The following is a 26463-nucleotide window of genomic DNA, read 5'->3' as shown; positions in this document are numbered from 1 at the left end:
ATTCTGACTGGCCAGCAGGAAAAGTTCATCTGCCTTATTGGGAGTGGTGAGCATTGTATACTTAGCATGTGCATTCTGTGTTGGTGATTGTTAATAAATAGAGATTAAGGATATTACTATGTAAGGCTCTTTCACTGAACCTAGGAGGGGAAAGGGTGGGTGCCTAAATTAACAGGGTTACACCTTGAACTCATGGAAGAGTAAAGGTGTGTGCCCTAGAGTGCGCAAGTAACAGATTTGGGTTATGCCTTGATCCCACAGAAGGGTAAAGGTGGGTGGCTAGAGTGTGCAGGTAACACTCTGAGTTTGTTAAAATCTGATTGGTTGAAGTCCATTGTCCTTATTCTGCTGCTTTCACTCCTTCCTTTCCTTAGAATCATGAAATGTATCATGTTGTGATCACTTGTACCTGAATTGCCTTCACTCTTCAGATTTGCTACAAATTCCTCCCTCCCAGTATATCAGAATCAAGTCTAAAATGACTGTTCCCCTGGTAACTTTCTCTAATTTCTGGAACAAACAGTTGTCCCCAGTACATTCCAATAACTTGGAAATTTTGTGCTTTGCTGTATTACTTTTCCAGCAGATGTCTGGATAGTTAAAGTCCCCCATTACTACTAGGTCTTGTATTTTGGATGTTTCTGTTATGTATTCTAGAAACGCCTCATCTACCTCCTCTTTCTGATTTGGTGGTCTATAGCAGCCCCCTACTATGACATCACTCCTATTCTCCCTCTTTTGTCTTTACTCAGAGACTCTCATTTGGTCTGCCTCCCACTTCCTTCTGCACCTCAGAACAAGTGTATGTTTTCTTGATGTATAATGCAACACCTCCTCCCTTTTTACCTTGCCTGTCCTTCCTGAACAAGCTATATCCCTCTATGCCAGTATTCCAGTCCTGAGACTTATCCCACCAAGTCTCTGATGCCAATTAAGTCATAATGTAGCATATGTACTAATGTTTCCAGTTCTTCCTGTTTATTCCCCATACTCCCTGCATTTGTGTATAGACATCTAAAGTGTTGAGCAGATTCCCCCACTGATTTCCCTCCTGTTGCTCCTATAGCCCCATTGTAATCAAACTCAGAAGGAAGAAAAAGAGGTATTTTTATTGTTGTTTTTATTTTGATATACTTGGGAGATACTCAGATACAAAGTGATACTGGCCAGATAATGCTTGGATATGTAGACAAATCTACATAATATTCACAAGAATAAATAAATATTTGAATAGTCTTTAGTAAATTAGAATGGCACTCTTTCTATTTTTACCAAATATGTTAGGATTTCATCAATGAAATACTAGCTTGTTTAATCAAAGCATACATTAATTAATTACATATGGAATTATCTCTAGCAGAGGAGAACAGTTTGGCAGTGTCTCTCTACCTTTACCAATTGCATTAGGAGTTTTCTAATGAAATGTAATTATGATTTTGCTATACTTGAAATGCAAATCAAGGAAATGAACAAAGGAAAATCCAGTTGTTGTCATCCTGCTGCTGCATCAGAAGGCGTCTGGCATCACTGTCTCCTCATGCTAGTCTTCCTTAAAAAGAAGAATAAATAATTGATCGAAATCTATTGTTTCCCTGGAATGAATTCTGAAGGAAAATTGTCTCCATCTACTGCAACCTAATTCTCCTGTTTGCCTTGCAATCCGATACTGCCATGTGCCGCTAAGGAGAACTGCAATTGAGCCTCAAGGCCTGGGCGTGGTTCTTGTCGTTTAATCTCTTCTTTTCTTTTCTCTTCCCTTTGCTGCTTCCTCCCTCCCCCACCCTCTCTCTCCGAGGCCCAGTGAGGTCAGCTCAGGAATATTGCTGCATTTCTCTGAGATACTCTGGCACAGCTTGGTACCTCGTGTGTGTATGCATTTTACCAGCCCAGCAGCAGACAAAGTGGTGGTGAGTAATGAGACTGCCTTACAGTAGAGCCATTGTTGGTGTTCGGGTTTTTTGATTTGTTTTTGTTTTGGTTTTTTTTTTTAGTAATGTTCAATACGATTAAAACTCAACACATTGTAAATCATCTAGGGTAACCCTGCGAAAACGCCCTCTTCCTTCTGCATCCTAAAATCGGGACAAAAGCCAGAAGCACCAACAAGCTTTAATAAACACGCTTGCAGTGTGTGCAGCACATTGAAACCTACTAGAATAAGAAGGACGTGATCTGTGCTGGGAGAGTGAACAAATTAAATGGAAGCCCCTTCTGAATTCCTGGCTGCTTCTGTCTCGGGGGATTTAGTTCCACACTGGCCGGTGAAAACTATGAACCTCTCTCTGGTTTGCAGTTGGGGGTTGTTTGTTTTCTTTCTTCTTTTCCTTTCCTTTCCTTTCTTTTTTCTTCTTCTTTTTTTTTCTCTCCGCCTTGGCAGTTGTTTCCAGCAGGAAAACCTGCAGAGACGCAACCGCGTCCTGTCAGCTCTTTTGACGCCACGTGATTTTGCCTCTAGCGAGCTGATTCTATTGCAGAGTTTGTGCAGAGGGAATGGGGAATTCTTATTTGGAGATGGATTTTGGTTGCATTAAAAAGATTCTTTAATTTGTATAGAAGTCTGCCGGTGCTGGAATTTGGGACACGAGGGATTCAAGTTATATTCCTGGCAGATCTTTGCTGAGCTTGATGACTTTGCTGCAGTGAAACTTCAGGAAGAAATCCAGGTAGCGTGTAGGGTTATAGATTTGTTGGTTTAATTTTCAGCAACACCTAAAAGTCATAGTAATGAATAAGATACTGAAATCAAGTTGATTCCAGCCATTTTCAGCGTCTCTATATGCAGTTGTTGATTGCAAGAAAAAAGAGGCTTTTTCAATAAGAGAATTCTGGAAAAGAGCAGCTTAAAATTCTGTTTGTAATAGGCAACAGAAATGTAAAGGAACATTTCATAAATTGTTTTTATAAATTAATAGAGTATAGCCCCTGGCCCCACTTCTGGCAATTAATATATTGGTACTTTCTGCCCAATTATGTACTCCTGAACATTAGTTTTCAATACTTTAACTAAAATCATTATTGCAGATGTCAATGCATGTAACAGTAATCAGTGCATCCCTGGCAATAAGCAGTGTCATAGTTTAGAGTATGTTCCAGAGTTATCTAATTGGTACAGAATATAGAATGACCTTGCCAAATTCAGGTTTCTCTCTTTACTGTTTAATGCTTCAGCTAATTTTAGATCATTCGAAATTTACTGGGACCCCTAAGGTTTTTACTTTTGCATAAATTATCACTATAAATAAAAGTTGAATAAAGGCTATTAATCACAGTGATCATTTTCAGATTATACTAAGAAACATCTTTGTAAGGTTGCACCCAATAAATATCCTTTTTTATAATCGATTGTGACCATGGAAACTATCACTTTGCTAATATAGAAAAAAGTTGCCAACTGAGCGTAATTTGGTAACCACAGTAACAGTCAGCCCTGGAGTACTCTAAATGTGTTCTCTGTTTCCTAGCCTTTTAAATATAAAGATGGGTAAAATTGGCCAGAGAGAGACTTCTCAAAATTAATAAATGTAATAATCACTGAGAAATCGGAGGGAAAAGTAAACTTTCACATATGAACCTTAAGAACTAGTGTTATAACGCCTCCGGACAACAAACTAATTACAAACCTGGGGTCAGAGGTTAATTTAGTAATATTAATAACAATAACCCACACCATTGTTTAAGGGCGTGGCTAGTAGCGACTCCTCTGTTTAGGTGGGCTAACCCTTCATACAGCTGGGAGAGTCCCTGTTAGGGCGAAAGGAACTTCTGGTTTTTATTTTCACGTGTGCAACCCCAAGAGCATAAAATACTCCCTTCCCCACCCCTCTTGCCAATGTCCTTTTTGACAGCTTGGTGAGTCCTTTCTAGCACGATAGAGATACATTAGCATCTCTAGCTGATCCACACCGAACAACGTTGGCCCGGGTGAACAAAGCAAGTAGGAGGTGTCCGAGCCAAGTGCCACTTGTCATTCCGTACTGAATGGAACGACGAGTTGTGACATCAGCAGAAAAAATGTCCCCTAGACTGACATAAAGGAGCCAGGGTCTGATCTCAGCTACACCGGAGTTACTCAAATGATTTCAACAGTTACTCCGAATTTACATGGGTGTAAAGGAGACCAGACTTTGGCTGGCCATCCCAGACGGCGATGTCTGCAGAGCACACCAATTTTTAACTGGCTGGGGACTGAAATCAGGTGCCCGAGTTTACAGCTGTGTGGAGTTGGTTGGAACAAAGCGCTCGGCCTCCAGGCGTCTTCCCTCTCCAGCAGCAACGCGGCTCCTAACTAACAGCTCGGAGAGAGCGGGCGGCATCAACATAAAGCCTGCGGGCAGCGCCCCCTCCCTAGCGCTGGGGCTGGGCACGTGCTGCCCCGCGGGGCTCCGTGCCTGGGTTTCCTTGTAGCAAGCCCGGCTGCGGGTGTGCCGCGCTCACTCCGGTGCGAGCGCTGAGCGTGTGCGCCTCTCTCTGCCCCCCCCCCGCCCCCCTTCTCCGTGCTGCTCTTTCCCCAGCTCCCAGGGAGGAGGCGGAGGAGGATGCCCCGGCTGCCGGCCGCCAGCGAGGCTCCCCGGCGCTAGCAAGCAGCGATGAACCAGCCGCCTGCCGGGGGCGCTGCGGCTGCTTCCGAGCCTCGCCAGCATCCGGAGGGCAGCAGCAGAAAGCAGCAGCAGCAGCAGCGAGCGTCCTCTCCGGCGGGCCCCCGGGACAGCCGCCCCGCCGCCGCCGCCGCCGCCCCCCCGCGAGCCGCCGCCGCCTCCAAAGGCAGCGGGGCGCGGCCGCCGCCGGGGCAGAGAGGCGGCCGGGGCCGGGCGGACAGGCCGCCGCCCGCGCTGCTGCGGGGCGCGGCGCTGCCGGGAGCTGTCCAGCCCGCGGCTGGTGCTGAAGCGCAGCCGCACGCGGCGGGGGCCGCCGCAGCCTCCCGGGCGCCGGAGCCGCCGCCCTCCGCCACGGAGCCGGCCGGCGAGCAGCCGCCGCCCGCGGGAGGAGGAGGAGGGGCAGGAGGAGCGGGCGAGCGGGAGGGGGCAGCCGCGCTGCAGCCGCCGCCCAGGAACTGGAGGGGCAAAGCGGGGCGGGCTCCGCAGCGGGGAGGCGGGGAGGCGGCCCCGGCTCCTCCATCTTCCTGTGGCGCAGGCAAGGGCCGGGCGGCGGGCGGCGGCGGGTGCTGGCGGGAGGGATGCCTGCAGACTGAGCTCATCCAGTTCCACCTGCGGCGGGGGCTGGCGGCCGCGGCCCAGATGCAAACCAAGGGCGGCAACCCGGTCCCCGGCGGCGGCGGCGGCGGCGGCGGCGCCCCGGCCGAGGCGCCCCTGGCCTCCTCCCCCTCGCCCATGGCGGCGGCCGGGCTCGAGGGGCTGCAGCAGGGCGCTGGGGACGGCGGGAGACCGAGCCCGCCGCAGCAAGAGGAGCTGCAGGAGGAGATGGAGAGGCTGCGGGAGGAGAACGAGACCCTCAAGGTGAGTGGGGGATGGGAGAGAGTTCCCCCCCCCTTTATTCCCCTAGGGAGGTGGAGAAGGATGGCTACAAGGGTGTGAACCCGGCCTCCAGGCAGGTGGGGGTGGAAAGGGGCTATGCCTGGGTTCTCCATCCCCTGCCCCCAAGATGGGGGCCCAGCACATGGCATCCACCCCCGGCAGAGGTAGAGGGTGGGGCTGGGAAGATTCCTTTGGGGAGATTTGTGAGCTGAGCTGGAAAGGGGCAAGGCCTGTCACCCACACCCTTCCTGGGGAGTGATGGGGGGAGTAGAAGGGGAGAGAGCAGGTTAGCCAACCCCTTCTGCTGCTCCACATCTGTGGGTGGCCAGAATGCTGCACAGCAGATACAAAGCATCGTGGGCTAGATCTCTGCTTATTTCCTATTTCTTCTGCTAGCTCATGAGAGGGAGGATTTATAATAATATCGGGATAATACTATACAAGGGCAATAATGTGTTTTAGTTCATAGTATCTCTTTTACTGCCCTCTGTTTCTCCCATTTGTCTTATTTTTTAATGGGCATGGAGGGAGAAGACCTGTTTTCCAGCTCCATTTTAGCCACATTTCCCTATGTTTTATCTGTGTATCTCTGATATTTATTTTCTTGGTCCATCCGTTTGTGTTCTCCTCCTGTGCCTGACTGGGTGTCAGAATGAGATAGATGAGTTGAGGACTGAGATGGATGAGATGAGGGACAGTTTCTTCGAGGAGGATGCTTGTCAGCTGCAGGAAATGCGTCATGAACTGGAGAGAGCCAACAAGAATTGCCGAATCCTACAGTACCGGCTCCGCAAGGCTGAGCGCAAGAGGCTCCGCTATGCACAGACTGGGGAGATTGATGGAGAGCTCCTGCGCAGCATGGAGCAGGATCTCAAGGTACAGAAGCACCTAGTCTCAGTGTGTGGGTGGGTGGCTGAAGAAGGAGAGAGCTGAGTGCTGAGACAAAATGGTGCTCCCATATCCTCTCTGACTCAGACATGCTGCTCCATATCAGTTTGAAGCACACATCTTCTCGACCATGCAAGAAGCACAGGGTATAGCAGGCCAGACTTACCCTTTGGTTTGGGGGGCAGAATTTTATGGGCCATGTTTTGGGCGTCAGATTCATCTTTTATTCAGTCTTTACTCAAGCCAATTCTTGTTGAAGTCAGTGGGAGTCTGAGTAATTTCCCTGAGTGATTACACTCAGACCTTTTTAGGTCATTACAAACAAACAGCTTACACCCTATGGGCCAGCTTTTGTAACCCAACTGAATAGTCCCATTGGCTCCAGTGGGACCATTATAGTATTTACTCAGGCTTCAGTGAGACTATTTGTCTGAGTAAGTTATTCATAGGGTGAAATCATACCTCCACTGAAGTCAATGGAAAAACTCCCATTGACTTCAGTGGGAGCCAGGATTTCAGCCATCGATCTTAAGGCCAGAAGGGACCATTACCATCATCTAATCTGACTTCCTGCATAATACAAGCCATAGAGTTTCACCAAGGGATTCTTGCCTCAAGTCCATAACTTCTGGCTGAGCTACAGCAAATCTTTTAGAAAGAAAACCAATCACTTCAAATGATGGAGGATCCACTGGTTTCGTAGGCAAGGTGTTCCAATGATTAATTGCCCTCATTGTTAAATATTCATTGGGCCAAATTTGTGCCTTATTTCTAGTCTGTTGTATTTTATTTCTAATCTGAATTTGTCTAGCTTTAGTTTCTATTCACCACATCTTGTTATGCCTTTAACTGCTGAATTATATACCTCTACTGTTAGAAATCTTGTCACTGTACTTATCAACTCTGATTAAATCACCTATTAACTTTCTCTTTCATAAACTAAATACATGCTTTAATCACTGTAAAGCAGGTTTTCCAGAACTCAAATAATTCTTGTAGCTCTTTTCTGAATCCTTTTCAATGTGTCAACATCCTTTTAATAGTGTGGACACCGGAACCAGACACAGTATTCCAATAGTGATCTTGGTAATGCCATATACAATGATAAAAACATCTTATTTCTACTTCAACTTAATATTCCCCTGCGTATACATTCAAGGATCACAGTTGCTGTCTTAGCCACTGCATTGCACAGCAAGCTTATGTTCAGCTGATTATCCACCATGCCCCCGAAGTCCTGTTCTCAGTTACTTCTTTCTAAAATAAAGTTCCTCATCATACAAAGGTGACTTATAGTCTAGTTTCCTAGATATTTGATTTTTCCTTTAGCTATATTAAAATGCATGTTGGTCAAGTGAGCATAGCTTACCATGTGATCCAGATTGCTCCATAGAACTGACCTGCCCATATCATTATTTGCCATTCCACCAGTTTTTGTGTCATCTACGAACTTAACCAGCAATTGATTTTATGCTTTCTTCAAGATGCGTGATAAATACATAAAATAGCACAGGGACAAAAACAGATCCCTGTTGGATCCCACTAGAAATGACCCCACTGGATGATGATTTTTAATCAGAATATCTTGCATGACTACATCAAAAACCTTACAGAGGTCTAAATACATTATGTCAATATAGGTACCGTACCTTTGTCAGCCAAATAGGTAATATTGTCAAAATAGGATATGAAATGCTATTCAGTCTCAGGGTTGCAGAATCTAGGCCATATATCTGAGTTTCCTGCTATGCCAGGGCTTGGAAGGAGGGTAACAGGTGCTACCTGTGGAATCCCTATGTTGGAGAACTACCCAACTGATCAACTAAGCACAAAAGGGGGGGAAAGGAGGTCAGGATCTAATCCTCTGATTTAATGTGATTTTCACCCTATCCTGCAGTCCCTTAGCCTAGGATCTGCTCGGAATTCAGCAAAGATGATCCCCCTCCCCCGCCAAGGTGTGCGTGCGGGGTGTGAGTGTAAGAGGTGGGGCGTAGGGATAGGGAAGTCATTGAATGAATGCTGCAGCCTATTGTATCAGTACTTTACACACAGTTGTGTTTCCTGTCATGAAAGAGTGAGGCACTAGCTGCAACTCTTTTTTGATAAAATTCTTCTGCATTGCTTTCTATGCAATATTTTTTTCTTTAGAGGTCTGTGTATGGGTGTACATGAAATAGAACAGAGTATTAAAAACATGCAATAAATATTGTATTGGCCATAAAAAGTGAGAACTCTGAGCTCAGACTTAAGTAATGCAAACACCAATGAAGGATTAACTGTGTCTTTAAATTTTAAAGAAACTAACACGTCACATATTTCAAAATGATTGTATCGAAGTCATCGTAGCTGTTGTTGTTTACCTAAATATTTGATATATGTGTTATTACCATTTTAAAAGTGCCATAAAGTTATAATATAACGTTCTGAATGGCATAATTGTCATTTACGTAAGTGAAAAAAGGGATTGGGTCCTGGTACATTTCCTTAAACCAGCGGTTGGCAAACTTTTTGTCCCGAGGGCCATATCGGGGTTGTGAAATGAAATGGAGGGCCCGGTAGGGAAGGCTGTGCCTCCCCAAACAGCCTGGCCCTTGTCCCCTATCCACCCCCTCCCACTTCCCGCCCCTGACTGCCCCCCTCAGAATCCCCGGCCCATCCAACCTCCCCTGGTCCTTGTCCCCTGACCATCCCCTCCCGGGACCTCCCGCCCCTAACCACCCCCCCGGGACCCCACACCCTACCCAACCTCCCCAGGCCCTTGTCCCCTTACCGCCCCCTCCCGGGACCCCCCGCCCCAACCACCCCCCGCCCCAACCACCCCCCTGGAACCCCACACCCTATCCAACCCCCCCTGCTCCCTGTCCCCTGACTGCCCCCCCGGGACCCCACCCCCTATCCAACCCACCCCCATTCCCTGTCCCCCAAACCTCCGCCCCATCCAACCACCCCCTGTTCCCTGACTGCTCCCCAGGGCCTCCTGCCCATTATCCAACCCCCTCTCCCCTCCGCCCCCTTACCCTTACCATGCTGCTCAGAGTGGCAGGACAGGCTTATTTGAAAGCCTGGGAGGTGGGCGGACACAAGCCCCGTTGCCCGCATGGTGGTGTTGCTGCTGGGCTGGGGAGGCCAGGACACAGCACGGGGGGTGGGGTTGGGGGTGAGCCTCCCTGGCTGGGAGCTCAGGGGCCGGGCAGGACGGTCCCGCTGGCGAGATGTGGCCCGTGGGCCGTAGTTTGCTCACCCCTGCCTTAAACCCTCCTCCTTGTGTCTATGCATTTCAAAATTGAAAACAAAAACCATGAATGCTTCTATGCACTTTAAAAACATACTGAATTTTAGTGTTAGACACAGGTGTCTGGTCACAAAATCTAAGGCTTATCTTATTTTAAAATTAAAATAATTAGCAATAATAAGGACCAGATTGTGACCAACCTTGCATGCCTAAACGGGGGGAGGAAGTGAGGAGCTGTCCCCTCGTTTGTGCTTCATATGGCTAGAGAGGGTAGATCTTGCTGTTAGTCAGTGCTTCCATGGACATTAACTGTCTGAAAGGGACATGGCAGGGTGCATTAGGAAAGGGAGCGGTCAGTGAAGGAGTTGGGTGGACTGTCAATGCAGCATTCAGTCCCTTTCAAGTACAGTTTCCAAGGATGGTGGAGTTACTGCTTCATTGTGCACACCCGGGAGTCCAGAGATGGAGTATTTGTTTAGGGCCTAATCCAATTCCCACTGAAGTCAATGGAAAAAATCTTCTTTCCTAACTTTAATGAAAGTTAGGCTGAGTTCCTAGGTAGTCAGAATCCCACTGGTCGACTCTGGCTTCCGCACATCTCTTCCATGCCCCTTCTACTGAAAAAAGTCAGAAGTGATCATTCAGACGGTACTGCAGAAATACATACTTTTCATGTATTTAATGATTTATTTTTGCAAACACCCTTTCTTTTAGGTTGCAAAAGATGTCTCAGTAAGACTTCATCATGAGTTAGAAAATGTGGAAGAAAAACGAGCTACAACAGAAGATGAAAATGAAAAGCTAAGACAGCAGCTTATAGAAGTTGAGATTACTAAACAGGCTCTACAGAATGAATTGGAAAAAGTGAAGGAGGTTAGTGTTATTTACTGGTGATACTTCAAAATATGGGAACTGTTTTTAATCCAGCTGGAAGTTTTGAAATTACCATTGCTGAAATAACTAATATTCCATATGTCCATTGCAGTTATGGGAGTTCTGAGGGTGCAGAACTTAAGGTGGCAAATGGTCAGGTTGAATAGCTTGATTATTAAGAAGTTGTAAACATATTGGAGAAATTAAATGGGCTGTTAATATCATTTCACAGACATACATAACCAAACTGTTGTCTTGTTTTTTTTCTGAAGCTGTGGGATTGTGGAGCTGTCATAGCTAAGCCGTGGGGCTCTGAGACATTCTGCCTATGCAAGGCAGATGCATGAAGAATGCTATGGGGAGTTTTAATGTAAATGTGCTGAATCGTGTCCTGCACACCTGCTTTTGTAAGCTGGAGTATGTGCTCCCGCAGCAACTGCTGTCATATCCTAGCAGGCATGCAGAGGAGCTAGGTCCTGGCCATGTTCCCATCCTAACTACATTCCCTTCGAGTTTTGGAATGCTAATGAGTGCACTAGCTGTTCTTTCAGCCTAGTGCTCAATGAAATGTTAGGTCTGTATTGTACGTTACTGGTTCACATGTGCTAGGCTGAAGAAAATGCTCTTTATCCTCTTCCTCAGCCCCCAGGTTCAAGAGTATCCAGATTTTTCCTAAGAAAATAAACAGAAAAGTCTGCAACAGCAATACATAGCATAGCAGATTGAAAGGTAACAAAGCAAGCATTAACAAGAAAAAGTGTGTGGATTAAAAATGAATATTCCTAACAGATTTAAGGAATAACTCACCATTTCAGTATATCCATTCTGGCTGCCATTTTAGTGAGACTTCCCAACAGAAATTCCAGTTGCTAGTTTGATCTTGTTAGAGACTGAAGAAATGTATTTAAGTTGCTAAGAAAGGCAGGAGATTTTCAGCGTTGTAGGGTAAGTTCTATTATTTTTAGAATTTGTTTTGTTTAATTTAACAATGGTTTCATGTATACAATACCTGTGTTCTCTTTGCAGGTGTTGATACTCACACTTGTCAATAGAGGATAAAGTGGTGTCCGTTGCCACACCCCCACAAACTTCCTTCCATTGCTTTTCCAGCTAGTAACTGGTTTGCCAAGAATATGAAAATCAGAGGCTGCTCCATCTTCCATGCTTGAGACTCTCTTCCTCTTCTGGTTTTGTTCTGGTCTTCACTGTAAAATACCACTGCTCTCAGCTGCCACACCCATCTGCTGTATGAGACTGTGGTGCTTCTCTAGTTACCCATAGTGCTTGTTGCTAGACTCAGCCTTGCTCCAAACCTTCCCCAGTTTCAGTCCATTCAGACTCCCTGGGTTGCTGTTCAGGGTTCAGTCCTACTTCTGATTCTTTTGCCCCAGTCCAGTGCTGAAGGTTATGCCATGGTTAGCGTCTACCTCACAACCTGCTTCCTCTTGGTCTTCGAATTAAGATCAAATGTGGTATCAGTTTAATATCTCATACGTCATCTATTAGGGATCTACATCTTGTACATATAGGGGAATGAACTTGATAATAGGCCTTTGTCATCATCAGCTTCTATGATCTCCTCCTGGATCTATTCTGTATACACTTCTATCCCATACCACTGAACCATGGATTTGCTCCTCATATCTTCCACTTCTCCCTGTATCTTGAGTATCTGTCATTTCCCTTCTCTGGTCCAGCAAGAAGGTTCCTTGGAACTCTAGGATGAAGGAGAAAGCCAAGATGGATTAGAGGTTGGTGCTGTTCTCCTTGGTAATAGCTTCAGGAGGTCAGAGCTCACTGATGATACCTGTTATCACAGAATGGGGACACTGGGCCAGAGAGGAGAAATGGGGCACCCTTTGGAGACTGGGCACCAGAAATCAGGGCCCTGGGTACAGACACGGATCATGAGAGGCAAAGTTGTATCTCTATACTGAGTTGGATTGGAGAGCTGCACCCTAAGGATGGGGTAGGTGAATATTATCAGGCTGGAGCAGAAAAGTCAGGAGAGAGACTTGTACCTCAATATCAGGCTGCTGATGCTCATCCATGTGGAGCAGGAACCTGGAGTAGAGGATGCTGACCTTGGCTAGGATTTTCAGCACAGGATTGGGGATAGAGAAGGGTGGTTGAGGAGAAGCACTTCAGACAGAGGAGAGGGATATTGAAGAAAAGTCTAATGTTATGCATGTTGCAAGCCTTTTGCCAGTTGGAAGAACAGTGGAGGAAGCTAGTACTGATTTCCTGAGTACTGATTTCCTGTCTTGTGTTGCTTGAAGTTGAAGTTCAGCATCTATGAAGAAACTATGGAAGTAAAGTTAACATGAATCCACCATTAGAACCACCCAAATAATTCTGAAGTAGAATAGAGTTTATCTACACCAGATTTCTATGTCTGCTGCCTCTCATACCTTCAGATGCTGATCTACATTTCTCGTGTCTTCAGTGATATCATCAGACTGCCACAATGGTGGCTTCCTATTTTCTTGTGAATTGAATCATAGAATCATAAAATATCAGGGTTGGAAGGGACCTCAGGAGGTCATCTAGTCCAACCCCCTGCTCAAAGCAGGACCAATCCCCAAATTTTGCCCCAGATCCCTAAATGGCCCCCTCAAAGGATTGAACTCACAGCCCTGGGTTTAGCAGGCCGAATTATTTCTCTTTGGAACTCTAGTTCCACAGTTACTCTTGATTTACAACAGAGTAACTGTGATCTGAATGTGTCCCAGTAATTTGAATATCTTTTATATTGCATGTCATCAAATTTGCTGGAAAAATGTGAAATTCTAAATTCATGTATTGGAAAAGTAATGAGCCTCTCTGTTCTTTAAAATGCATTGAAGTGTAACTTCTGTTGGGAGTTTGCTCTTTTTCTATGACAAACAGTGTGGAGATAGCAGAGATATGCCAAATGATACACAAGAAAGTGTGGAAACCTTTCATGCTATTTAGCATGCCTCAGCTCACCAAGCAGAGAGTGATCGGAGCCAAACATTTCATAGTAAAGATGCCACGCCTTTAAGGCTGCTATTAAAGAAGATGGGTTGGCCATATTGCAAGCAGGTGGCATTAAAGGTACATGGGTTGTGCAGAGATTGATCCAGATACTGGATACTTTTACACACATACAGACAAGCACACGTATGTGTGCACACACATACACTTACACACTTAGTATCAGATTCCTCTCTGCATTTGGAACTGTTGAAAATTGAAGGAACCATGGTGTGTTGCCTGATGAGTGGAAATTAATGTTGCTCATGACCACAACAGCTTGCAGTCAGTTTGACATCAGAATTTAGGGAGCTGTTTTGGGGTAGCATGTGATAGAACTGTGTTTTCCACTGACTGCTCTCACCTGCAGTCCAATAATGCCCTATTTAATGCACCCTGCAGATTCTTTGCTTAGCAACCTTACCACTGCATATCTCCAGATGGAAGCAGGCCAGTTAAGCTGCAGTGCACAATGCAGATTTTTCATGTGCACGGTGGGGCTTCAGCCTTTCTTTGTAGCAAATTACTACTAATTGCTTATATCTGTGCCCCATTATTAATAATTATCATTAATAGTAACATTTTTATTGCAGGGAGCATAAGATGGTAGATATACAGGTTCTGTAATTCATTTGGGTTCTCTAGCATATTTATTAGATTTTTTAAGAAATTCAGTTCATTAGATATGCAACTTAATATTAAATATATATTAGAGGTAGAGCAGTTATCTAGGTCAGCAAATATATTACTATTTAAAGCTGACAAAGGCATAATAATAATGAGGAATTAATTACTGAGGGCTACATTTTGTGTAGTCTTTATCTAATTTCTCAGAGGTGTAGTAGATAGTAAGGATTCCCCCATCTTGTACATCCATATTAGTGCCAAATTCAATTGCAGCCAGGCACCTGGCTGTATAGGTGCTCTGCCCTAGATGCTTCCTGTTGGGAGAAATAGAGTAGGTATGGAGTAGGCTGGTGGCTGGGGGAGAATGCTAAACCCCATAAATGGGTTTCAGAAATCCCTTCTCCAGTGCAAAAGTGAAGCCCTGGGAGGCATTGTGCCTTTCTGAGAAGGAGTGGTCCACCTGTGGATGATCTTTTATTATGCACTGCATGAAAACAGAGTCTAAAACAGGCCATGTAGTTTAGTGAGTAGGGCACTGGACTGGGAGTCAGGAAAGCAGGCTTCTCTTCCTGGCTTCGACACTGACCTTCTGGGTAAGGTTAGGCAAGTCACTTCACCTCTTTGTTTTCCCTCCAACCCTTGGTCTATTTAGGTGACAAAGTCTTTGGGATGGAGATTATTTCTTACTATACAATAGGGCCCTGGTCTAATACAATAGGGCCCTGGTCTCAGCTGAAACCTTTAGATGCTAATGTAATAGAAATAGTATTAAATTAGCCCATGATATTTAGCACTTCATATGTCTGAATATGTTAATTCATGTAAATATTAACTTATTAATGGAAATAATTATGGGTGAAATGGGATTACTCCATTCACATATTTGTACTATCTGTGTTTCTGGTAATGATGTCTGTAGTTACAGTTGCTTAACATTTCCGGTTATAAGATCTTGTTTTCAGTTGCTTATAGTTGTGTCCAACTTTAATGGCTAGTGCTGACATTTTCCACACTGAGGGTCTTAATCAGGCTGAATGTTGTTATTAAAAATTTCATGAAAATGGTTCATCTGTTTCTAAGAATGAAATTAAGGAAAAATATATTTTGCTATGTTAAAAAAAATGTCCTACAACTGTTTAATTGACAAGGTCTAGCGCCTCCCTGCTTTGGAACAAGTACTTGAAATATGGCTGGGGATGTGCCTTTGCCATCCCCTTGGAAATACATCCAAATTTGGCCGAGGTATAGGCCACTGAAAAATTTCAGCTCACACATGCTCATTAAAGATTTGTTAGACTTTGGCAACTAAATTCTCAGATGTTTCCATTCACAGTGAGTATGAATCCAGTCCCTCACAGATCCTCTGTGTCAACCGGATTGTGCATACGTCATCCCTATAGAGTGACTGAATGTGGTCCAGCCCAGGGTTCTAGGGCTGAGCAGAACTTTCCCTGCAATTATTCCTCTTGGCTGCTGGGGCTACTGTGGCACCAGAACTGGGAGCAGAGAGAGATTGTCTCTACTGTGCTTTCAGTGTCTCTTCCTCCCCAGCCTGCCAGTGTGGAGGAGAAGATGGAACAGCCTGACTTGAATGCAGAGAGGTGAGGAGCTTGGAAAGGTGGGGACTGAGACAGGGAAATGGTGAGGTGGATTCAGACAGGAACAGGCTGATCCAGTTCTAGTCTCCATGCCCAGCAGCCCTCGTCTCCCCTTTGGCATTCTGCATCTGAGTCCCATCCCCCTCCCCCTAGTCTCTCCCCAGTCACACCCAATCTCCTTGACAGACAGTATCTGTCTCCCTCCACAACTCCTTGTCCACAGTCTCCTTGCCCAATCAGTTCCAGATATCCGCTCCTGACTCCTCATCTGATCTACATCTCTCCTGTCTCCCAGTCCCCAGTTGTCTTCCTCTGCCCCTGTTCCTCTCAGTCCTTGTTCTGCTTCCCCTGCTGGGCTGGCTCCAAGTGTCCCTCCCTGGACTCCTCATCCAGTCTGTCTCCCTGGCTTCTTGTCCCAGTCTCCACCCTCCTTGCCTCTTTGGAACCAGTTCCTTTGTCCAGCCAGTCGCAGTTCTACCCCTACACCTGGGGTCTTTGTCAGATTCACCTCCCTTGCTCCCATTTCCTCCTCCTGGTCCCTAGTCTCAGGCTCCCCAGTTCCCTGCAGCTCCTAGTCTGAACTCAGTGTTCTCCGCCCCCCCAGCTAGCTCCCAGTCTCCTCTGCTCCCTATTTATTTCACTAACACCCAATCCCAGCTTCCCCTTCCCTCAGTGCACAGACTCCTTGCTTAGTCAATACCAGTCTCCCCGTCTGTCTCCCAATCTCCCCTGTCCTGGGTTCCAGTCCCAGGCTCCTTGCCCAACATGTCCCAGTGTCCATCGTGGCTCCCAGTCCCTATCCTTCTTCCAACTCCCTGTCACAGTTTCTTTTCCCTGTCTTTGCCACCAAGTTCCAGTCTCACTAGGCTCCTTTTCCCAGTCTACTCCCTTCCCTCCTACCCACTCCAGCTCTCGTTCCCTCTGCATTCAAGTCAGGTGGCTTTTTCCCCCTGCTGTCTGTGTGCCAACAGGCAAGAGTCACTGAGAGCACAGGGGAGAAATGTTCCCTGTTCTCAGTTCCAGTGCCCAGCTTTGATCTGGCCCAGGCTTTGTCCCTGTAACCATGCTGTGGGGATGGCTTATGTACAAGCTGGTCAGCATTAGGAGCTATGAGGGGATGCTCAGCACACATGGAATCTTCAGAGATTTTAGGTTTCAGAGTAGCAGCCGTGTTAGTTTGTATTCGCAAAAAGAAAAGGAGGACTTGTGGCACCTTAGAGACTAACCAATTTATTTGAGCAAAGCTTTCGTGAGCTACAGCTCACTTCATCGGATGCATCCTTGCAATATTTCAAATCATTGCTCCCAAGCATAAGTTCATGGAGGATAGGTCTATCAGTGGCTATTAGCCAGGATGGACAGGGATGGTGTCCCAAGCCTCTGTTTGCCAGAAGCTGGGAATGAACGACAGGGAATGGATCACTTGACGATTACATGTTCTGTTCGTTCTCTCTGGGGTACCTGGCACTGGCCACTGTTGGAAGACAGGATACTGGGCTAGATGGACCTTTGGTCTGACCCAGTATAGCCGTTCTTATGTTCTTATGAGTGTGCTGGACCTTCTCAAAGAAAAGGTTGCCAGAATTCTTTTATATTGGCAAAACAATGTATTTTTCGTAGCCTCATTATCAGAAATGGCTGAGCCATTTCGGCTGAAACTTTCAAAAAAAAAAAAAAAAATTCAGCCTAAAGCACACCACACAGCATGGAAAACTTCAGCATAAACAGTTTGTTTAGCAAAGATATAAGCAACTGAAAACATCAGGCCTCTTGTGACCATGCAGTGGCCAGTGTAATTGGTGGAGTGCAGGGCTTATGAGAGGGGGGAGAAAAGAGGACAATTGTATTATGGCCCTGAGCTCAGGGGGGCCCCTAACACATCTCTAAATGGGGTGAAATGGGAGTAGGTCCCCAGCAAACAATTTTTTCTCAATGGGCCTGGGTGGAGCTGAAGTGGAGAATTTTGTAATCTGCTCTGTGGTTACATTCATTTTATTTTGTTTTAGAACTGTACTTCTCACAGGTGTCTTTGGGAATACAGTCAATTTTTATAAGCTGACCAGTTTATGTGGGGATATGTTTAATTGTGTAAATACTAACAGCTTTAGGTCTGGTTCTGCCACCTTTGCTCATACTGAGTAGTATTTTTAACACTGCAGTTAGTCCCATTGAAATGAACAGGAGTATGTGCATAGTAAGGTACTGTTTAATGTGAGTCAAGATGGCAGACTTGAACCAATAGTAAACACCTGTTAACTAAATACAACAGACCACACCCCAAACAATAAACATTATGGGTTAGATGATCCCCTTGTTTGGCCTACCTGGATTTTAGGTCTAAGTCTTTTGGGGAGTGCTGCCTCCACTCTCTAGCTAAAAGAACAAGAGTACTTGTGGCACCTTAGAGACTAACAAATTTATTAGAGCATAAGCTTTCATAAGCATACAGCCCACTTCATCGGATGCATAGAATGGAACATATAGTAAGATATATATATATATACAGATAAGTTTGAAGTTACCATACAAACTGTGAGAGGCTAATTAATTAAGATGAGCTATTATCAGCAGGAGAAAAAAACTTTTGGAGTGATAATCAAGATGGCCCATTTAGACAGTTGACAAGAAGGTGTGAGGATACTTAACTTAAGGAAATAGATTCAATATGTGTAATGACCCAGCCACTCCCAGTCTCTGTTCAAACCCAAGTTAATGGTATCTAGTTTGCATATTAATTCAAGCTCGGCAGTTTCTCATTGGAGTCTGTTTTTGAAGCTTTTCTGTTGCAAAATTGCCACCCTTAAATCTTTTACTGAGTGGCCAGAGAGGTTGAAGCGTTCTACCCGTTTTTGAATGTTATGATTCCTGACGTCAGATTTGTGTCCATTTATTCATTTGTGTAGAGACTGTCCAGTTTGGCCAATGTACATGGCAGAGGGGCATTGCTGGCAAATGATGGCATGTATATTACATTGGTAGATGTGCAGGTGAACGAGCCCCTGATGGCGTGGCTAATGTGATTAGGTCCTATGATGGTGTCACTTGAATAAATATGTGGACAGAATTGGCATTGGGCTTTGTTGCAAGGATGGGTTCCTGGGTTAGTGTTTTTGTTGTGTGGTGTGCAGTTGCTGGTGAGTATTTGCTTCAGGTTGGGAGGCTGTCTGTAAGCGAGGACTGGGCTGTTTGTAAGTGAGGACTGGTCTGTCTCCCAAGATCTGTGAGAGTGAGGGATCATTTTTCAGGATAGGTTGTAAATCTTTGATGGTGCGCTGGAGAGGTTTTAGTTGGGAGCTGAAGGTGATGGCTAGTGGCGTTCTGTTATTTTCTTTGTTGGGCCTGTCATGTAGTAGGTGACTTCTGGGTACTCTTCTGGCTCTGTCAATCTGTTTTTTCACTTCAGCAGGTGGGTATTGTAGTTGTAAGAATGCTTGATAGAGATCTTGTAGGTGTTTGTCTCTGTCTGAGGGATTGGAGCAAATGCGGTTGTATCGTAGAGCTTGGCTGTAGACAATGGATCATGTGGTGTGTCGTGGAGGGAAGCTGGAGGCATGTAGGTAACTATAGTGGTCAGTAGGTTTCCGGTATAGGGTGGTGTTTATGTGACCATCGCTTATTAGCACAGTAGTGTCCAGGAAATAGACCGCTTGTGTGGAATGGTCTAGGCTGAGGTTGATGGTGGGATGGAAATTGTTGAAATCATAGTGGAATTCCTCAAGGGCTTCTTTTCCATGGGTCGAGATGATGAAGATGTCATCAATGTAGTGCAAGTAGAGTAAGAGTGTTAGGGGACGAGAGCTGAGGAAGTGTTGTTCTAAGTCAGCCATAAAAATGTTGACATACTGTGGGGACATACTGTGCCCATTTTGGAAGACGTAAGCGGCACCCTTTCTGGAGTTCTAATAACTTACTTGTTCCTGGCACAAGATGGCAGCAGGGGAGGATTTGTGATTCTTTCAATCACAGTTTCTTCCTAGGTCTGCTCCAGGGACAGAGGGCTCAGTCTATCTCTATAGCAAAACATCTACCAATGATATCCCTACCTAGAGGATTTCAGTTATCAGAGCTCTCAGTCTGTTGCCTTTCGTGAAAGCTTAATTAAAAATCATAATTAAGATACTTTATTTCCAAAAGGTTTGAGAAGCAAAATTAAATCCAGGATTTATTTAGCAAAATATTTCCAAAATACTCCCCAAACCTGGTGTTCTGTAAGCACTATATATACAGACTGACAGACCACCCCCCAACCCCCACTGAAGTCCACTGGAGTCCCATATGTTCAGGGCTTACATGACTGGCTTCCCAAATATTTTTCTTTTAAAACAAATGCTGAATATGGATGTTGCTCCAAGTCTGTGGGTGTGATTCTGACACCCTTGGTCACCGTAACTAATACGTTACTCTGTGAATATTCCCAATGATTTCACTGGGATCTAGGTTATCAGAATTTGGCTCCATGTAGGTGCTTTAAAGATAAGGAAACTGTGGTGTTGAAAAACAAGGTAATCTCCACAACAAAATATATTGTAGCTGTTCCCTTTAAGTCTTTTGAAAAGGGTGTTAATGATGTGTCACAAGCAGAAAAAAAAAAGTTTGAGAAGTATATACCAGTGTGATGCAAACTGAGTTTATCCAAGTGGAAACTGAACAGCCTGATGGCCATTGAAAATATGGGCTCCAAACCACTTATAAAATAGTACTGGAATATTTTTTTCAGGCTCAAAATATGCCTTCCTACAAGGAGATTTTCATCAGAAAAAAGTCTTAACAGGACCTTTTCAGGGTGACAGTGCTGCCCAAGTGCTGCTTGGTGTACCGTCATCAAATTGTCCCCAAGTTTACAAGGAATTTATATTAGCAGTTTTGCCTGTTTATACTATGGTTGCCACTTGAATATCCAGTAGTGATATCCAGTATTAGTGATGACTCCATTAAGGCCCCGAGGCACTGTACTAGCCCAGCAAACAGAGGAAAATATATCTAGCTCCTTAAAGTGTATCCCCGTTCCCACCAGCATCACTGCAGTCTTGCTTGGCTTCAGTTTGAACCAACTACCATGTGATAATCTCTTTTAGGCTTTGTGATAGCTTGTGACAGTGCTGAGCACATCTCCCCATAAGGAGCTATAGAGCTATATAGGAGTCTCAGTTGCCCTTCTTGGATCCATTGGGGATCAGTTTTCAAACTTTCACTCCAGTTCCATATATGGGCACTCATATTTTAGTCTTCTAGTTGTCAACTTGACTGTTCAAATGAGAAATTTGGTGGTTTAACTTAAAAGCCAAGGTCAGAAAATGGGGCTCCCCAGTTTAGCTAGTTCTACATCAGTTGTGTTACCTTTCTCATAGCTCATCATCTGAGTTGAGTGATTTTTTTCTCTGCTTAACTCTCCTCAGATAATATGACCTGAATTTTTTATCTCATCCCTGTTATCACTGTCATTTTTTTGTCATATTGATTGATTCAGTTTATTACATACCTTTGTAGCCATTCTCTATGGGATTACGTAGTACCATCTCAAAGAACATTTCTTTGGCACGTTTCTATAGAACTGGTCTAGATCCTCAAAGAAACAACACAGAGAGGGCCAGATCCATCTTCTTCCCCATATGACACAAAGGGGCAGAGGGCTACTGTAAGAAGGTAGCCAGGGATTCCCTTGACATAAAGGGGAATCTCTGGGTGTCATACATTACACCATGGCTCCTCCCCACCAACCCCAAGCACAGTGGTGTGTTGAGGGCCTGATGGTAGAGTGATCAGCTGTCCTGATTTTATAGGAACAGTCCCAATATTTGGGGCTTTGTTTTATATAGGCACCTATTACCCCCCACACCCTGTCCCGATTTTTCACACTTGCTGTCTGGTCATTCTATCTGACGGGGGCATAATAGAAGTGGAGACAGAGCATTTACCTTGCCTATTTAGACTGTAAACTCTTCACAAAGGCACCTTCTTTTTGTCATATGTCTGTATAGTGTGGGAACTCTAGGCACTACTACAGTATAAATAATATTAGTAATAATCATCCAGTGATTCTGAGCCAATGGAGCAGGCCCTGTATGGATTCCAGGGCACTCACTGGAGGATTATAGTTTCTTTAAAAATGTTTTGGTAATCTGAAAAAGCTAAATTTGCACCAGTGTAATTTAATTTTTTTTCAAATTATCAAAAATTGCTCATCAACACAAAGACATTGTTTTACAGAATGAGTACACATTTCAAAATAGACTTTGTTTTACTGAAAATCTCTTCAAGGCCATGAAAAATAATAGTTAAAAACTGTTTACCCCTCAACGCGCTGTGATCAGCTCACTCCCTCAATGCCTCCTGCCTCCTGAAGAAAAGCCTGGGAAAATAGATAGGGTTTGCAACCTGCTGCTGACAGTTGAAAAACTCAAGCTCTGTCAGATCAAAGGAGGAGTTGTCATGGCTTTCATGTAATTTATTATATCCATGGCCACTGCTGTCTTTAGGACTTCTTTCTCCTGGTCTCAAGTTTAACTCTTCAGTGAAAGCATATTGCTAGGCCAGATTCTCCAGTGCTGCTAGTAAGCATAGAATGGCACAGAACAAGGGGCTAATTAACAAGGTGGCTCAGGTCGCAAATAAGAAGCCTTGAAGCTCCCTTTGTTTTGCACATGGAATTTGTCACTGTATTTTTCCTGACTGGGGTTTGGGAGCGTCAAAGCTACCAGCATTCCTAGTTGTAGTCCTGCAAAGCACCACAATGCTAGGTTGCTTGCCATTGCCCCATGCTGGAAAATAGGATATACTGTTATAGAGGTAAGCTTTGTCCTGTGTTTCAGCAGTATCCTGCTAACAGTGCCAGGAATAAGAAGAATATTGCAATACAGATGTGTGCTGTGAGGCATGTCTTGGTCCTTCTGGGATTATGTCTGTACAATTTCAAATGCAAAATCAGGTGAAGGAAAATGGCAGGACCTCATTCTGTAATGCAGATGAGCAGTAGGCAGCTAATCCAAGTTCTGACCATTCCTATATAAAGGAATTATGATGTTAACTGTATAACGGATCAACAACTTGCTCATTTGTAACTTCCTCAAAATGACCCTTTTTAAGGTTGCTAACCTCCATTAGTAAGTTACACAATGATTGCAAAATGAGGTAAGCTGATTGAACCTAACATAGCTGTACATACTCGTTCTCAATAAGCTATAGCCAAATGACACAGAACTCTAGTGACCTATGGTGGAAGGTGCTAATCTAGCAAGGGTCTCTGCCTTTATGATCACAGTTTGAGTCTTTGGCTGGTGCAGAAATCGTAGTCCTTTCTTTTGTAGTTGCTGAAAAAAAAATCTCCCTTTCAAAGGTGAGTTAACACAGTTTATAGATTCTATTGCACACAACTGATAATGTAATTTGCATTCATTTCCAATGCACTCAATAAAAACAAGAGTTTGTGAAGTATGATAAGGACATTGGTTATAATATTGGGGCTCTTTAGTTGGGATGTACTCTGTGGTCCACAACGTCAATGACGCATTTTGCACCTGTCGGAGAATAGGCCTCTGTTCTGGAGGGGGAGAAGGTTATATCTGTTAGACAGAGATACTGCAGAGGCCATTGTGGACGCATTATCCAAGCCAACCTTCATCACAGCCAACATGTAGAGGCGGGTAGAAGTTGGTACCATTCTACCATTATGCCATTTTTCCTAATGCACTGAGCTTTTTGTAATGTGATCTGCAACCACAGTAACTGTTTTGTGTGAAGTCGCTATTTATATGTGAATAATGTGCTAAGAATTAAAAGTCAGCTTAAGCAAATATCTTATATGTAGGCTGACTGACCTTTCTTTCTTTCTTTCTTTCTTTCTTTCTTTCTTTCTTTCTTTCTTTCTTTCTTTCTTTCTTGAGGTGCAAGAGAGAATGGATAATACATGTGTCAATGGTGAATACTGCAAGCAAAACAGCTTCTCTGTAGTGTAATATTGCATATAAGTAATTATACAGAATTGTGCATACACCTCTGTAGTGATTCTGCATTCATTACTAGCATGATACCTATACTTTCTAAGCAATTCGCCATTCACTTCTGATTTTATTTGTAAACTGACTGCAGAACTACATGGACAGGGCACTTTTCTTCTTTTAAGGCATTGTGACTGAGTATATGCAGTTGAATTATGTATTTGTAGTGTATGTCATTGAACATTACATAGAGCCACTGGGGGTATGTCTACCCAGCAAAGAAAAACCCGTGGCTTGCCAGTGCCAGCTAACTTGTGCTCGCAGGGATCAGGCTGCGGATTGTTTCATTGCTGTGTAGAACTTTGGGCTGGAGCCGGAACTCTGGGACCCTCCCATCCTGCAGAATGCCAGGCTCCAGCCCAAGCCCAGAAGTCTACACAACGATGAAACAAGCAGCCGAAGCCCCGTGAGCCTGAGTCAGCTGGCAAGGGCCAGACATGAATTTTTCTTTGCTGTGTAGAAATACATCATGGGAAGTACAGCACAGCTGTGGTGTATGCAGTACTTTCACTATGCTCAGTGATTGGTCAGACCTCTCCACTGAATTCAGTGGAGTCGACACTAGTTGGGGGTATGAAGCTGCAGGCAGGATTTCTGGTGTTTGTTCATTGCCAGCTGGAGGCTTGTTTTCAACTTGTCACAGTATTCACTGCCTCAATAGCCAGAAAACTCTGACATTTTCAGTGTCTTAGTAGATCCAGGTCCTTGTAATGTTCTGTAATCAGAGTGCAAACACTGCAGCCATGGTTAAGAAGTAACAAAGTAAGTCTAGCCTATTGGACCAATTTTTTAAAAATAAATAAGTCTTTATTTCTGCGGAGATTCTTTTATATATTATGTGAAAAATTTCCCATTAGTAGTGATGGCAGCACACATGGAGGTATGTTAGAGAAACCTGTGGATAACCTTTTCATATTGTCTTATTTGATCATAATTGTATCATTTTATTAATGAATTTAGCTATTTTGACATTAAACCCAGTTTAGGATGATAAGTACATGTTATGGATGCTTGTGTAGGTCGTAGATGAGTGCTTGCATTTAGACGATATTCGCTGTGCACCTGCTCCCATCACTGTTGCCTGTAACAGGGACAGGTATACATACATCTAGAGTGTGACTGATGATGACCATCATGGCAACCTCATTACCAGGAGTAGATGTTACAGGCTTGACTGAACCTTTTACATTTTAACTGGTGCTAGAAGTTTGGATTTCCAATTAAGTGATTTATTAGAGACAGTGCACTAATGGCAATGTGGTTTTGAACTTCTTCTTTCTTATGGCTTGGGTAGGTAGAAACAATTACAAATTTATATCTAAGTGTGATAGCCAGCATGTTGCCGCAGCAGTGAGCTGGTGAATGTCCTTCAGGCCCCCAGCAAAAGAACAAAGGGGACATTCAGATGTGATGTGCTCTATCGTTGGTGCCTGGTGACCACAGTCACATACAGGTGTTTGCCTCATTTTCCATTTGAAGAGGGTTTGTCCACATCTCCCATGGGATGTCCTGATGCGATTCAATCTGCACCAGTCTTTCCGACATAAAACCCGGTGGTTCCTCAACAGGATCAATGACGAGCTGTTTGTTTTGCGTGGTCAGAGTGCTCCATGTGACTCTCCATTGAGCCTCAGCACCAAAGTTGGGTGTAAGGATCTTGATGCGGTTCCATAGAGGGTGACAGGATTTTCCCTGAGGGGTGGGAAACCCAAATCCAGTGATGTGGTAGGCACATACCATTCATCAGACCAATGGGGACATTTTTTTCTTGTTGGTTGACCACTAATGGGTTTCCCTTATAGTGCACCATCTACAGTGAGAAATAGCAGTTGTATGGTGACCACATTAGGAGTGAAGTGACTAGTGATAGCTCATATGTTTTGTGCTAAGTGCTTTCTCTGGTTGTCTTGGTACATCTGCTGTTTTCTAGGCCAGCTATTGCATATCTGCGTACTTTTTTTACGCAGAAGGGGGAATTATTTAGCACAGGCAAGTTATCATGATGTACTTTGCATCAGTATGCACATTCATGTGCATTCGCAGTGATCTGTAATTTATGTTGTGGTCAGAGTACTTAAGAGTATTGTCTGCGTTCTGTGCTGCAGTCTCTATTGTGATGGAATTAACAAAGTTGCATGAATACAAGCTGGTTCTCATCAGCAGGTGGTAAGCATTCAAACCTGGTCTATTGGTGATTTTTGAAAAACTGAGTATACCAAAAAAAAAAGAATTTACAAGAAGAGCCTGTAGAAGGGGTAGAGATGGCACGCACTCTTAGACCTGACCACCTTTTGCTACAAACAACTCCGCTATGGAACTTCTGCAACCCAACAAGTGACATAACGTGACTCCACATGACTGCTATTTAGTGCACAGTACATTATGGAGGATATGATGCTTTGGTAGCAGCACAATTCTGAATCTTATACAGGTGTATCATTGGTTTAAGTTCTTACTCACAATTACCGGCTGGGATACGCTGTCTGTTCAGTGTCGTAGTGATACCAGTCTAGCTATTATGCAGCTATGTCACATACGCAGTAGCTGTGTTGTTGGGAGAGCACCTGGGATCCCTCTCCCATTAGAATGGCTAGTCATAACTGTATACGGAACTGTAGAGCATCCAGACCCTTGGGAGCTGAAGCCATACATGGTGAGGCACCAAAAATGCCTTTGCATCCTGGCCAGTAACTGTAAATAAGCACAGAAAGCAATGGATATGCCATAGAAGAACACTCCTATTAGTCCACAAAGTCTCCACAGTGAATTCCATTTTTGGCGTG

General features: G+C 44.5%; 1 protein-coding gene across 1 annotated transcript in view; it reads left to right on the top strand.

Moving 5' to 3' along the window:
* Nucleotides 1-4586: 4586 nt before the first annotated feature.
* Nucleotides 4587-26463, top strand: part of MTCL3 (MTCL family member 3) — a 43373-nt gene continuing 21496 nt past the window's right edge. Inside the window, exons 1-3 of the mRNA XM_077811735.1 lie at nt 4587-5453; nt 6123-6347; nt 10306-10464. Coding sequence (XP_077667861.1) covers nt 4587-5453; nt 6123-6347; nt 10306-10464 — 1251 coding nt within the window. The remainder of the gene's footprint in view (nt 5454-6122; nt 6348-10305; nt 10465-26463) is intronic.

Source organism: Eretmochelys imbricata, chromosome 3 (genome assembly GCF_965152235.1).
Source record: "Eretmochelys imbricata isolate rEreImb1 chromosome 3, rEreImb1.hap1, whole genome shotgun sequence".
NCBI classification, from domain to species: Eukaryota; Metazoa; Chordata; order Testudines; family Cheloniidae; genus Eretmochelys; species Eretmochelys imbricata.
This window is presented reverse-complemented; position numbering and strand designations above follow the sequence as displayed.